We start from the raw sequence: 15,505 nt of genomic DNA, 5'->3' as shown, positions 1-15,505 counted from the left end.
TATAAGAACATTTAAAAGTGTTTTTTAAGAAAAAATTAAGCTTGCCTTAACTCGACTTAAATTTTGGATAAAGTTAAAGCGAAACCTTAAATTGCTTTTATTATAAAGGTTGCATAGTAGTTATATCCTATCCTTACACTTGATCGTCATGTTTTTAAAAAGTGTTACATGTTTTTTGGAGGCTTTTTTGTTCATAGAAAGGAAGATAATACTTGCCTTTTGAGTTTAAAATTAGAGAAATTAGGAATAATTGACTATTTTTACTTTGTATGATTAAACTGTTTGCTTGTTTACATAATAAATGGTATAATATGTTTAATTTAGTATAAAAAATAGAATATAAACAACAATGGCTACTGATCAATTTTTAGCAAGCATATTTCCATCAAAAGAAAGTGATATCCCATTGGCTTCATCCAGGTAATTTTCATTAGCTAGAATTGTACTAAGCCTCATTAATTTATAATTCTTTGCACAACTATTCAACTTTGTATTTTTAGGACTGAATTAAATTTTGGAAATTTACAAGAGCATATCAAAACGCTTTTATCAAAAAGTGAAGTGGCAAGGAAGCCAGGTATCCTTATTAATATTTAATAATTATTACATTTTTTTGCTTGTGTGCCATGTGGATTCCAAAATAATCTTATCTAGCCAGAGAATCCTTAGATGCTTTTTCTGATTTTAATATGTGTCTGAGGAAGGTAGACCTTTAAGTGTATTATAAACTCAACTTGACAATTTGATAGTATTAAACCATTTGGTTCATTCCTTTATTGCCTGTACTTTTGTAAAGAAGGGTGATCCGATTTAAAAACTATCATGGTTTAAGTTATAAGTGGTTTTTTGTGTTTTAGTTTTAATTTATGTAGTCATGTTTAACGTGACAGTTCTCTATAATTAAAAACTACTAAAAAACATACCCTGGTACCAACAGGTATGTGTTATTGCAAAAAAAAAATTATTTGAACTATTTTGTGGACACTTATTTTTTTCAAAAAATACAAAGATACATCAGAAGGGTATAACATATTTCACTGGTTACAACATATTTCACTGGTTACAACATATTTCACTTGTTACAACAGTGAACACAGACACATGTACCCTCTCGTATACAAAGATGATTCATATGATTTTCTTTTTTGTCAGTTCCAGAACCAGAGCAACGAGCATCTGAAGATGGTAGAATTGGTGGTGAAATTGTTATTGTTGATATTTCAAGTCAATGTGGTACTATGAATATTGGCCTTGAACGAATGGAGGTGATTTGTCGAACTTTGGATTCACCACATGATAAATTTTATTTTATTTTATATTTATTTTAATTCCAAAATTTAATTTATTTTTTAATTTTTTTAGTTGGAGAGTCAAAGTAATTTTAGCAGCATTCGAGCTAACACCTGTGTTTGCAAAGGTATAGTAAAATAATTTTTCATTTGATTTATGCACTGTTTACACGAAACTACAATTTAAGATTTAAAACTGTTTGGCCTAAATACAAACTTTTACTTCAGCTAATTTAGCCAAAGTAATATGACATTTAAAGCAAGTTGTAGTTCGTCTAAAGTGCAACTTAGTTTGTTCGACTTCACTTCTGTTTTTATGTATTCGTTATTTCAATTTAAAGCGAATTCATTCCAAAACTTCTTCTGTTATTCTTGTGTTAGTAATACGAACTGCACAACACAACAGCAGACATATAAGATGGTATACTATTTGTGTAATCAGTGATTTCTAATAGCATTTTTGTGATGTGTAGGAAAATGGATGTATGAAGTTTTGTTAGGATCAAAAGGAATCATGCAGCTTGGCTGGGCAACAATACGTTGCAGGTTCACTAACGAGGTATGCCAGCTTCGTTGCTGTTTCCTAAAATGCTCTAAAAATTTGCTTTGTAACATGGAATGTTTCCATTCAAATTAAAAAAAATTGCTTCAAAAAGGCAGTATCTTTTTCAGCCTTTCTATATAACATCGATAATCTGCAAGTACTAAGGCAAATGCTGACGTGATAATTTTAACTTCATGTTGCCTGAGAAAGACTTAATTTTAAATCTTTATTTTTTGTTGTGTTTTTTTTTTTATTTTTTTGTTTTGATTTTCTTTTATCATGCAAAATAGGACCACAAGTAGCAAGACACATGCAATGCAGTAAAAAAAAGGACAGGCGAACCTGTCTTACTTCAAATAAACTTGTTGCATTTTATAGGAAGGTGTTGGTGACACAGCTGATTCTTATGCATATGACGGACACCGTGTTCGAAAGTGGAACATGGCTACTGGAAAATATGGTGAGGTAAGTATGCAATCTCCCTTTTTTGTTTACGTTAAGTAGTTTTACTCTATAAAACACAAAAAAACTTATAAGTAAGGACCAATAATGAAAGAGTGAAAATCTTCTTTATCTTCTATAATTTTTTTAAAAAAAATTTGACAGTTTTCATAATATTGTCTAAAAAATTGTCTGCAGTTAGCTTTATAAATATTTTTAATTATTGCAGGAATGGATGGCGGGAGATATAATTGGATGTTTAATTGACATGGATGCAGGAACGATTTCATACTGCAGGTTAGAAACCTTGCATAGATGTATTCTTTGTTTGTAAAATAATAATCTTTTGTGAAATTTTCAAATCAAATGTCTACAATGAAGTATGTAACTAATAAATTAATATATATTAGAAACGGTCGTATGATGGGTGCTGCTTTCGAAGATATTAAAAGAGGTAGCGGATATGCTTATTTTCCAGCTGTTAGTCTTTCATATGGTGAAGTGATTCAAATGAATTTCGGTGCCACTCCTTTTCGGTGAGTTTCGTTAAAATAATACACTATTTAACTATATTCACGTATTAATATGTTTTTTGAACGTAGCTGGTACGGGTGAGATCCTATAAAATGACCTGTGTCTGTCCGCCCGTTACCAGCTTTTACCAGAATTGATTTAGTTTTTTCTGATATTTAGCTTAAAGATAGAAAACAAAAAACCTTTAAATGTTACAAAGTCAGTATTTTTAGAAAAATCTTATCAACTCAAGAATGGTTGATTTATGCTGAATCGGGTATCACAATACGGTTTTATGACATTCTTCAGGATTAAGAAAATTGCCGAATTCGTGGGCAAAATGAGTCAAAACGTCTCACAGATTTTTTAACTTTTCTGAGGATTGGATTATTTAGTTTTTTTATTTAGTTTTTTCTGATGTTATAAGTCCAGGAGGTCCATCAAAGTTTCGCTTGTTTTGTTCATAGTTATCAATATGAAGACTATAAACCACTACAAGATATACCGAATGTTGAAATTTTAAAAACACAGGAGCTAATAGCAGCTTTCAATCGACTCTTACCACCCGTAAGTACTATTATTACTATTTTTATTATTGAAATTGTACTCTATCCCATGTTGGTGACACAGTACCATTGTTGGTTGTGGTATATAAACAACATCCCCTATGGAGAATTTGTAACGACAGACTACACATGAGAAACACTTTACTTGGTAGTGTGTGTTGTTTTTAAATTTCAAAGCTTCTTTCTGTTGATGGGATGCGCACATGGAAAAAAAGCTAAACATGTCTACCTAGGATAGCCTCTTCCTATTGGTACTGCTATCAAAATGGGTCCTGCGAAGGGGTTTCCTGGGATTTAAAGCCCAGAAAGCAGAATGGAGAGATTCACACTTTTATAGTCCCTGGAATGACCCGGCAGGGTTTGAGCCAAAGAACTTCCGCACTGGAAGCAAACTACAAGGCTACCAGTCAGTTTTAGTACTTTACATCTATCCCTGCTATTTCATAACTTTATTAGTAAAGAATTCAAATTTTTTTTGTAGATTTTGTTGCTTCAAAACTGTAAAAGATGTAACCCATATTAATGTTGGGTTATTACTTCAATTTTTCTGCTCAATCTTTTAGCCATCTCGCAGACCGAATGTTCCAGAACCATTGACTGCAAAACAGGAATCATTGACCATCCTTACAGCTTCACACATTTTTGAACAGCTTGGACCTATGATGGTATGCAAGAAATCTTTTATATTTTACAGGTTAAAATAAGTGTAGTTTTGTTGAGCAATTCAATGTCATTTTCTTGTAATTTATTCTTTAAATTTTACTGAGGTTTCGAGATCTGATGTTCATTAGCTCTGACACCAAACCTTAGTGCAGGAGGAAGTACACATATATACTTTCATAATTCATCTCTTTTAGATGGAGCAAACATGCCCGTATATCGTGGAAACATTTATACTTCCAATGTTGTTGGAATCATGTAACTTAGAAGCACCATTTGATGTACAAGCAGGTGTCAAACAACTTCTTGAACTTATGTGGGTTTGCTTAGAGGTAATATGCAGCATTGTTGTTGTTGTTGTTGTTGTTGTTGTTGTTGTTGTTGTTGTTGTTGTTGTTGTTGTTGTTGTTGTTGTTGTTGTTGTTGTTGTTGTTGTTGTTGTTGTTGTTGTTGTTGTTGTTGTTGTTGTTGTTGTTGTTGTTGTTGTTGTTGTTGTTGTTGTTGTTGTTGTTGTTGTTGTTGTTGTTGTTGTTGTTGTTGTTGTTTATTTTACATATATGCGTGTTGTTGCTATCTGCATCTTGAAAGTTACATAGAGTTTTTGATTGATCTTCCACTTCGTTTATTGTCAACAACTCATTGTAATGCATGTCACACTTCGTTTAAGGACTTTGAAATTCAGCCTTGTATGGAAAGTTTGATATGGGCTTTAGTAAAAGGATATTGGTATGGACCTGTAGAACCGGATTATGTTAAGCAGGTAAAAAGAAATTTATGTAGCAATGAAAGGTTGTGTTCAAAATTGTCTGCATTGCTGATTACTTCATTCAAACAAACTGATCCCGCCATTTTTAATTTTATTTTTACTGTTGTTTTTAAGCATGATGTACCAATGTGCTTGAAAATTCGTAATGTTTTGAAACCATTTTAGTTAAAGCATCTCATTGTAGCATTGAGTTTGTTACGTCACGATCAATCATGCAAATTGTGGATGAGCAGCGGATTATATCTTTTCTACTTTAATAAATTATATACTGTGTACCCTTAATGTGAATTCCTCCCTTAAATACTAGAAATGTAGACTAGACTAGAAATTTCAGAAATTATTTGGGATCTATTAATTGATGCCGATGACAAGTCAAGGAAGTGGAGAGGGGGTTGGAAGGTGAGCGTCGTGATAATTTATAAATATAGTTATAATTATGATGAATTAGTTTTGCTTAGATATTTTTTTTAGAATATCTTAGTGTGCTTCCTGAATATAAATTGGTGTGGAACAGCTGAATAGTAGGGCAAAATTAAATGGGGGGAAAATCAATGGCTTCCGAAAAATGGTTTAGTCGTACATAACACTTATATTTATCTCCTAGTTTTTAATATCTTGTTTATGATATTGTGTTTTTCTTAACGTTATTTTACGTTCAACAAGTTTCCATTTATGCTTCACATTCGACCACCAGATGATAAAGGAATAAAAGAAGCCTTCCCAGTGGTATGGTGGGATGGTATACAGGTATTTTAACAGTCGTTCCTACACATTTAAACTAATCTTTTAAATTCTTTTACATCTAATATTGGACTGTTAGAAGCTTAAACGTGCCCTATAGCTCCCAAATACTAAATTTTCTGGTTGTTTAAACATTCGGTAATTTTGGGCTATTATACTTTTTGTTGGATTTGTCAATTAGAAATTTTTGTTGCATTATTTCATTTAGTCAACGCCTAAAAAAACCACACCCTCAAATGAGGAACCAATGGAAGCTTCATCAGAGTCACTTGTTGATGCCAACACATCTGAAATGTCTATTGAAGAAAAACAAGAAGGATATTTAAACTCGTGTATGTTAATAAAGGGGAGAATAACAGGTAGGTTTCTGTTTGGTTACCACAGTAACAAAACAATTATACAACTAACTTTATGTATTTCAATTTATGACCTTTCTGATTTATTCTTGTAGAGCAAAACATATAAAGTAGAGTACAACACGTTGTAAAAAAAAAAACGAAATATGCTGTAAAAAAAGTATTGTTGTTGAAAAAAATGTTTCGTCATTATAATGTATATAATTGTTTTATTTCAAGTTCTTGAAAACATTCAAGTGGAAATGTGTAAGATTTTGATGCAGATGGATGATTCTAGTTCAAAACGAGTAAGATATATATTACATGCTATAAAAATATTAGTAAGTTTAATTCTATGCGAGTTATGTTGTCTATTAATTGTCATTTATTTTAGGACCCTCGTCCATGTCGGATAATTCTTGCTGAAAAAATCCGAAAAATACTAAAGGAATTGCACATGGCATCAAGCTCTGTAAGTTTTCAATAATTTTGAATGTTTGGCAATGCCATTGTTTGTCTTTTTACATTTACCTTGTGTCTAGATATTCCTTTAAGAATCTTGAAATATAGCAAGATTATAACAAGAAAAAACAATTAAATAATCCAAAAAGTACAAATCATTTTCTTTCCACCATTTCACACCTATTTAACACCGCCCACTTCCATCTTTATGCTTCCACGAAGTCTACCGTCTGCGTTTTATTCACCAGGACACATTTAAAATTTACAGTTTAGCATACACGCTCAGGATTTCTTCAAAGATTCTTCAAAAAACACAGCAACCACCACTGCCATGACCACAAAAGCTACAAAAGATCAGTATCATACTAAAGCAGATGACGGTCTTTCTTTCATTATCTAAAGTCAATTTGCAATAGTTAAGAACTAATTTAAATCGACTTTACGAAGATAAAAATAAATATAAAATAAGATAAAAGAGATAACTAAAAAATAATAAATAGTGAGACTCAACAATATTGGAATACTTGGGTTGGAGTTTAGAGTCTGCAGGAACATGCTAACCCTTGCCACGAACAAATCAAACGACAAAGCTTTCCAAGGAAGGGGAGTTTTTCACGGAGAGCAGGACTGACTGCCACAAAACTCCGATTCTGTTTGCGAGAAAACATTAAACTTTGATAATTTTTCACTTGAGATGAATTCATCATAAAATTCCCATTTTTTTGTCACCCCTTTCTGAACTGAAAGTCAAATTCATATTGTAACCTTGTGTTGTTGTTTTCGTAGCTGCAACCAGTGCAAGCATGTTCGGGTCCTGTCATGACATGTTTCCTTCACAGACTCATCAAAGCGTTCAAATATCACTGGGACTTATGGGCGAAGGAAACAGCTGGAGCAGTCAGTGTTGACGGTAAATACAAGTTTAGTTTTTTTCACTGATAAAATGTTTTGTGAAGAAAACAAACACAAAAGGCTTGATACTAAAATAATGTAAAATAAAATATCATACGTTTCTAAAGTATTCCTAACAATAAAACGTAAAGATGTCGAAAGAGAGGTTTGCCTGTTGAGTTATGTGAAAAAACAACTTGATGGCTAAATTAGTTTTGAAAAATAATGACATGTTGGTTTAAAACTTTTCTTAGGGTGTAGATCAAGTTTTCATGTGTGTCTGTCTGAAGATTTGTTATTACATGTTAGTTCACTGCTTTCTTTAAAAAACTTCTCTTCTTCTTTTCTAGATGTCTACATTCCTCATAATATATTTTACGAAGAATCTCTAAATTATTTTGACCTAGCGAGGTAAGTTTGTGTTAACTGAGCAAACAAATGTTCATTCCAAGTAATGCCGTTCTGAAGAAGACAATATCTCGTGTTTTCTGTTTTCATAATTGTATTAGTTTTTCGAGTTATTTTTTGATTTCGAAACAGTTCCTGAATTGAAAAAGTTCTTGGACAGTGCAGTGCAATGGTTTCTTTCTTTGACGCATACTTGATTGTGTTCGTTGTCATGTGAACAGCAAATTTTGCAACTCGTTAAGCTCTTACCATTTCACATTCGATCAGTAGGTGCAAATATTTCTGTTTACATCGCCACTGAGGTAACTTAAATCCGGATATAAAATAGAATGCGCAGATCTAAGAGAAGAGTATTTCTTATTTTCAATAGGGTTGGTGGTATCATATCACACTTAAAGAAAACACACAGAGGTAGGAAGCTTTTGTTGATCAATCAAAAATCTAATTGGTCTTTTTGTTAGGGTTGTGTATTTACCAAAGTTTTTGGATTCATGAGGCTGTTATTAGAGAAAACTTCACATTGTCAGTATGTCGTTTTTAAACTGTTATGGAGGTTCTAAATCAATCCAGTGCTGTAGCAACCAAACCCTCTCATATTTTACGCCCTAACATATCTTCCAGTCCATCACATATCTTCCACCTTATCACATAATCTTCCACCCTCATACACCTCTTCACTAACACATATCTGTCCCCACACATCTTTTATCCCCCCCCCCCCCTACGCTTCTTCCCCTAACAAACATAATCTTTCACCCCTCACACATCCACCTCGTACATTTACTTTGCACATTTTCCACCTCCTTTCACATCTTTCACTGCGCCCATTCAACATTTACTAACTGTAATTTTACGAATTAGAGGATTTGAAAGCTGCACGATCGTCACCAGTATCACGATTGGCATCATTATCGCACCATCTTGACACAAGTACGCCATCTTCGTCTTCTACACCTTCGTCTCCTACCAACACAGCCCTGGATAAAACATTAATCGAATTGTTAGATAGTATTGCTTTAATGTATAATACGTCTGTACACAGACAGCTAAGCAAGGTATGTCTTTTGTTGTTGTTGTATTTTATAAACTATTTATAAAAAATAATATAACTGAGGCCAGTGCTAGAGTTCTTAGCAATCCTGTCGATTCGGTACTCATTATTAACAAAGGTAAAAAAGGAAAAAAAGAAAAATTCGATTAACGAAAGGATTTAAAAAAGTTGTTAAAACAAGCGAAGATATTCTAAGTAAATAGTCGTTAACCCGTGGAAAAATCCGCAGGGTCGCTGTCCTTTACATATCGCATTTTGTGTATCCCTAACACACAGACAAACAAACAGACGGCGGCTATTATTACAGAGACAGCAAAAACCTTTTGCCCAGTACAAAAAAAATCAAGACGTCACAATGAGAAACTATAAATCTGAGTGTTAGAAATTCATATGAACAGACCGTGTTACTCCTGAAAACCCCAGTATAAAACGTTTTAAAATTTGCTCAGAGAGGTTGAGTTGATCACCTTCTTAAACTAAACATTTTCATGGTACAAATCTCTATTTAGGTACATGGCGTAACAGAGACTATGCGAGAACATTCGAAGGCGTTAAACGACACACTAAAGAAAATACAACGATGTCCGCCAGATGTGAGCGAATGTTCTTTTAAAAAGTGTACAGCATGTCAGGAGTTATAAAAGATAAAAGAGTTTCTACATCTACCAACGAATGTCATTTGATGTTATTCTTCATGCCATGTCACCACATGATGCCCTATTATATTTTTAATAATATTTTTTAGAGGACAGATGTTTTAAACGAATTAGAAAGAGCGAAACGCGTATTTACGAAGGAAGCGACAGAAGTGGCTCGTCATATGGGTTGGGTCAACTCCGTCATCTTCTCTAAAGTAGGTATATTTTAACAGTGCGATGATGGATCGCATATAATGAAAAGTAAAGTGGTTATCGCTCCTTATTCGCTCGTCAGTATAATGTAATACGGGGGTCCAAAATAAAGCTGCACGCAGCCATTTTAAAAACACAGACAAAATATGACATGAGCCGTCTTTTTTGAAGTGGATGCTTTCAAACAATGATATCTGTAAGAGTTGTCTCTTGGATTGGCATTTTCTCCAATGAAATTAGTTTGCTATGTAAAGCTATCCGTTCAATAAGTGTTGTTGTTTCGATTTGTAGGAGAAACAAGAAGATCTACACTGGTTGCTTCGTGTTGTCTTAAGAACAATTGAAAAATCACAGATAGCTAGAAAACTATATGTTTTCATGCCTGAATTTTATATGGAGAATGGCATTTATTTATTTCAAGCATTATGGAACTACTTTTTACCGCTTACATCAAATGGTAACGTTGAAGGTAGGTTAAGACCCTTGATGGTGTAACAACAGCTTTACCCCAAGTCTGGTTCACACTGATCAGATAAATGTTGTCTCGATATTGTGTTTTTTATAGACATCTTACTGTGTTGCACTAAAATTATAGACTTTGCCAGGTCTCAACTGTTCCTTTAGGTCTTCGCAGGGAGTTCTTGTAATGAGTTTTGTTTAGTTGACTGTGTGTAACAAAGAAAATTGATAATAAATTAATTTCTCGAACAGGACAGATCGTCATGTTTGCATATATCACATATTGTATTTTGATAAACATTAAAACGCTGCGTGTGTCATTAACATATTTCCACACACCGTGTAGCGACTTGGCTTGCGGGTCTTAGTTCTTGGGATTGCGGATCGAGTCATGCAGTCCTGCCCACTGTCAGTAACCAGTACGTGAACAGTGTAGAAAGTAGCTGTGTTTGTATTTTATCAAAAAAGCTTTTATCTTCATAGGTTTCGAAGATACACTTTCAAAAATGGCGTCATTCCTTGCATCATCGCTGTATGATGATAGAATCGTCAATCCTGATGTGTGTGACACTATCATACAGGGCGTGGCTACTTTTGTATGTTATCCTCAAACCTTGACTGCAATTGAGAACATCACAGATGAGAAGAAAGAGAAGTTAATGAGATGTCTAATGTCGGCTTATGATAAACGCACATGGGTACATACCACCTGGATTTTAGTGAGATTTTGGAGAGTAAGTTTTTAAATTTTAAGTACGACATTTTTGTGTTAACAGACGTCACCTTTAATATTCCGCAACGTTGTTACAACTTCCTGAAACTCCCTCATTAGATTATTTACAGGTTTTTTCATTGAATTCCTATTTGTACAACTTTGACAATTTTTCATCTGGTTTCAGTAAGATTTGCGCTGGTACCCAAACTTCCACAGAATTGTTAACCAATCAGAATTTAGGGTATTTTGTTAAAATTATAGGGAAACGCAGGGAACTTTTTTTGGGAAATTTTGTTGTATTTTTTCGTAGATTTTTGTGTTTAAAACGCAACAGGAGATTGTTTCGTACTTGTTTTGATTCTAAACGACATTTTGAAATTGTTCTATTAGGGCGATGGTTTCGGTTTTAGACATGCCACTTCACCAGATCTTATCCCGTTTGGAATATCAGACCAGGGTGAGTGTTGTTTTGAAAGTACTTTACCGCGGAAGTGTTAAAAGCATTAACTCGTGTGAACTTGTTGACTCTCAGGTTTTTGCATTTTACGGCGGCTATTCTTTAAAAAAAAATTTCCCTCTGATAACTATTAACAATATGAGAAAATAATTTTGTTTGATTTTGTTTAGCTGGTACAATCAGGGCATTCACACAAAGTATGTAGCTAATTCATTGTTTTAACTTTTTTTGTTATTTGTATAAATATTTGAATTACCTTTGACACCTACTTCCTCGAATTTTTTGGACTGCTTTAAACTTTTTTTACATTTAAATTTAAATCTTCATTGCAACATACGATTAATCTTTGCAGAGCCTTGCCCATCCAATATTTATCAACAATTGATGCGTACGTTATGTTTGGATGATCAAGTATTATCAAATGACTTCCTTAATGGCGTTTTAAATCAACTAAACTGGGCGTTTTCCGAATTTGTGGGGATACTGCAAGAGGTACTAATATGATCTATCACCATTTTAACATCATGTTTTTAAGAAGTGGGCGTTTTTTGTTGAAGCCTCCCACACCTTGTAATGCATATCTGATTTGAAACGAGTGGTAACATCTCTTGTAACCTCTACTATTTTGTGAGATCGTAGTTGAGTTCACTTGTATTTAGCATATAATTTAGTTTTGTGATGAAATAAAAAACAAACGTGCAATTTTTTAACGTAGCCATCTTATACGACACCTTTATGATGTGTTCACTTGGTTTTAGATCCAACAAGCGACGGCTCGTTTTGATGGCCAACTTCCAGAAACACGTCAGCTTCGAACGTGTGGTATTTGTTTTGATCTTACTGTAGGTCTGTTAAGGGTAAGATTTGTTAATCTCTATGCAGACTTATATCGGTACTAGCATTAATTTTAGTAGCAATATTGCAATGTGCTGAATCCTAAGGTTGCACGCTTAGTGCCGAACATTGTGTTTGATTGTCATTTTAGGTACTTGAAATGGTATCCAGCATTGTTCCTGAAGTGTTCACTGATTGGTCAAGATCGTCAGCTGAATTAACCCTCACCAGGCTGTTCCAAGTGAGTCCTTAATTTCGTTCTTTTTTCGAAAATTTTTCGTAAGTATATTTTTTGAATTGTTAAATGCTACTTTACTTTTATGGCATAATTTTTTTAGAACCGATATACATTGTGAAACAAATATAAGTATAACAGAGTAGAGGTTTCGCGTGTATGTTGTGTGATAGAATTGAAAGCCCCCTAAAATATTTTTCTACCATTGTTTTCTACCATTGTTTTGGCCTATTGAAATGCCCCATACTTTGAATTATCTTCTTGTTTAGGCCGTCATCCAAATATTAAATCGAGTTACGGCGAGTTATAAATTATTTGAAACACTGTCACGACTTCATGCTACAGGTTTGTCTCACTTATTTCTTTGCCTCGCTTTACCGAATCCTCACGGTTTAAGTTTAAAACTAAAGTAGTATTGTTAATTTTTGAAGAAATTTTTCTTATTATTGTACAAAACCCAAAGATGCGAATCCTAAAGCTGTCATCTTCTTTCAAGTATTCACTGTATTGTTTCATCATCTAGATATTGAACGTCAAGACAGATACGCTGTTCTTGCTGCGGTGGCAGGTGTTTTGGTGACTCTACTACAGAGGGCTAACACTGAGAGGTTTGTACATGTGATAGATGGTATCGAGTGTGAAGATGTAGCAGAATTTAAACTTTCTTGTTTGAACTTAAACTTTAAAACATGCATTCACAATGCAATAAACTAAAAGGCGTACAAGTTTTTGATAAGCAACACGAATGTTAAGCGCCTAGACCTTGAATAGGGCAAAAAAATAAGCATTTTAATTAGCGATCTTGCGGTCTTGCTCCAGCAACCTTTCCAATCAGACCGTGGCAAAAGTCTATTCAGAAACAACATGCATGAACAAATATCAACACTATAGTGTGCTGTGGAGAAATCTTTTTACGTGTGTTAAGTTTACTGCTGACAAATACAATATATAAGGAGCAGGGTAGAATATACAATGCCCCCAAAAAAGCTTTCCCTTTAAAATGAGCTTTCTTGCTTTCCGCTGTAAAATTTTATTTTATCTATTTTTTACAGACGACAATTTGCTGTTTCCAAGCTACTGGAGGAGCCCAGCTTTCAACTCGAATCAGTTGCATTCCTGGCTGGCAATCCTGTTGAAATAGGCGCAACCAACTCGACCACGCCCATGTTTTCATTTAAAAAATGTAAGTATGATCACGTGATCTTGTTGTTAGTTAATGTTGCGTAAATGTAGTGAACAAGCATGAATGCCTGTTGAAGATATTATTTCGGTTTGTCTATTCAGTATTCATGTTACTGTGAAAAGTTCATCATTTCTTGTACATGATAGTTTAGTAGGCGACGGTTCGGAAGATCCTTACCCGATGATGGGATATGATTTGTGTGATATTCATAAGACAAGTGTGTTTATTCGTCTCTATCTTTTCTAACATCAAATTTCTGTACAAGTAAAGTATAGGTAATGATCTCCATCGTAGATCTTCATCGTAGATGTTCTGTATGTCGTAGCAGTTTGCATTGCCCGATGATGGGAGATGGGAGAATGATCTCCCGAAACGTGGCCTACTAAACTATCATGTTCAAGAAATGATAAACTTTTCACAGTAATATAAATGTCTACTTTGCTTACTACCAGTTGGTATGAAGTAAACATGTTTTCAGAATTAGTTATGATTTTGTCAGCTTCATCCCCAAGCCTTTTCCTAATGTTTTCACATTTGTTTTGAGAAGTGAGAGTTGATTTTGTATTTATTCTTTTTTTAGTCAAAGAAGTTTCTCAAGAAGAATGTAATGAGATAGAGAAGTTATTACAGTTTTTATCTGAAGAACATACTGCTATCAAGATGAAAAAACAGGTGGGCGTAATTTCTTTAGCGTGCCCGGCCACACTTTATTTTACCGCAAGTCTTTTTTTCGCGAATCATTTATGTTAAGATATTGCTAAATAACTTTTGTAACTTTTATGTGCAATATACCTACAAATATAAGAATTGTTTTTACCAATTTTTTTGCAGTTTTAATTAGGCTGGTTATTATTTTTATCAACTACAAGAAAACGCTAGCAAAGAAAAATAAAATTATTTTGATTTTGCCAAATATTCGCGAAGTTAATTTTAACGAAAAATTCATGTCTAGTGTTAATTCTCGCCAGTTACTTGTGGAAAATGTTTGCGAATATGGATAAAATTAATCCTTGCAAAAATTAATTTTTGCGAAAATTAATCTTCGCGAAATCTTTGCAAAAATTATTCTTCGTGCAAATTAATCTTCGTGAAATTTAATTTATTTTTTCACATTTTTTATTTGCAAAAAATAATCAACCCCAGTATGCTCCTATTTCATAAAGTTTAGAATTCGACTGTTGATGTTTTCTTGTTTGAGATATTTTGGGAAAAAGTGAATAAAAAAATTAGTGGACTCTTTGAAATCAAGCAATAAGTTTTAAAATTGTTCGACACACCCCGTCTTATTTCCAAACCAGTAAAAGATATTCTCGAAATACCAAGTTGGCATTAGTACTTAAATCCATTTTTTAGGAATCAATCGACGCGGAAGTTTTGTGTACTATTTGTTATGCGTTACCACAATCTGTTTCGTTCGTTCCATGCGGTCACTCCTCCTGCAGGTGAGTTATATTTTCTTTTTTAATAAATCTGTTTTTTTTTTTGAAATTTTTATTGTACACTTTGTATATTTTCATCCATTAGTTATGGCTTCTGAAAAGTTATTACCTCAAGCTTGTATTTATTGCACGTCCTTTGATGGCCGTATTTCTTCTATTTTCTTATTTTAGATCGTGTATTACACGTCATCTGATGAACAGCAAAGATTGTTTCTTTTGTAAAGAAGTCGTAGTGAAGATAAAAGATCATGAAGAAAAATAAAATGACGGCATATGTGACGTCATTACTTTTGACGTTGAATACTAACAGTCAAAAATGTATATGCCGTTAAAATTAACTGTTACATTTTTTCAAGGAATGTTCTATTTTTCTTTTTCCAGCAATACTTGGAACATTTTTGTTTAAGTACGAAATGCAGACGTATTAAATGAGCTGTGTGTAACTGTTATTTAAAATAAATTGGAATTTGTACAAAGTTTCTTGTTTGTAATTTAAGCAAGATTTCTTGTAAGCGTGCAGTAGATGTCAATTCATCAATGCTTACCGATGATAGTTTTGGAGTACCGGTGTGGATATCTAGTCTTCTAAACTTTATCGACGGTGAATTTAAATTTTACATGCAATTCTAGCGTAAGACGTTCGGTATATAGTCAAAAAGAGAGAT

At 33.4% G+C, this 15,505-nt stretch overlaps 1 protein-coding gene across 1 annotated transcript; it reads left to right on the top strand.

The window, feature by feature from the left end:
* Positions 1 to 167: 167 nt before the first annotated feature.
* Positions 168 to 15,316, top strand: LOC130625440 (E3 ubiquitin-protein ligase RNF123-like). The gene is made up of 36 exons (XM_057440539.1): positions 168 to 420; positions 501 to 577; positions 1,153 to 1,265; positions 1,363 to 1,417; positions 1,763 to 1,848; positions 2,212 to 2,298; positions 2,504 to 2,571; positions 2,685 to 2,810; positions 3,255 to 3,354; positions 3,917 to 4,018; positions 4,211 to 4,345; positions 4,681 to 4,773; positions 4,945 to 5,018; positions 5,433 to 5,526; positions 5,729 to 5,879; positions 6,096 to 6,163; positions 6,250 to 6,327; positions 7,104 to 7,227; positions 7,559 to 7,619; positions 7,987 to 8,027; positions 8,478 to 8,671; positions 9,177 to 9,260; positions 9,413 to 9,520; positions 9,810 to 9,987; positions 10,461 to 10,711; positions 11,083 to 11,149; positions 11,320 to 11,346; positions 11,502 to 11,641; positions 11,908 to 12,006; positions 12,135 to 12,224; positions 12,488 to 12,563; positions 12,742 to 12,826; positions 13,271 to 13,401; positions 13,982 to 14,073; positions 14,755 to 14,843; positions 15,012 to 15,316. The coding sequence occupies exons 1-36, from the start codon at positions 350 to 352 to the stop codon at positions 15,100 to 15,102; spliced, it is 3,606 nt and encodes a 1,201-aa protein (XP_057296522.1). The 5' UTR covers positions 168 to 349; the 3' UTR covers positions 15,103 to 15,316.
* Positions 15,317 to 15,505: the final 189 nt, after the last annotated feature.

The sequence above is a fragment of the Hydractinia symbiolongicarpus genome, chromosome 14 (assembly GCF_029227915.1).
Source record: "Hydractinia symbiolongicarpus strain clone_291-10 chromosome 14, HSymV2.1, whole genome shotgun sequence".
Lineage (NCBI taxonomy): Eukaryota > Metazoa > Cnidaria > Hydrozoa > Anthoathecata > Hydractiniidae > Hydractinia > Hydractinia symbiolongicarpus.
Note: the sequence above shows the minus strand (reverse complement) of the source record. Positions and strands in the feature narration are given on the sequence as shown.

What these genes read in the sequence shown, in the direction of transcription:
- LOC130625440 (XM_057440539.1), top strand. Translation starts at nt 350, where the DNA reads ATGGCTACTGATCAATTTTTAGCAAGCATATTTCCATCAAAAGAAAGT. An exon ending in TTATGTGGGTTTGCTTAGAG is followed by an intron (nt 4,346 to 4,680) that starts GTAATATGCAGC and finishes ACTTCGTTTAAG; the next exon opens with GACTTTGAAATTCAGCCTTG. An exon ending in TTGTGGATGAGCAGCGGATT is followed by an intron (nt 5,019 to 5,432) that starts ATATCTTTTCTA and finishes ACGTTATTTTAC; the next exon opens with GTTCAACAAGTTTCCATTTA.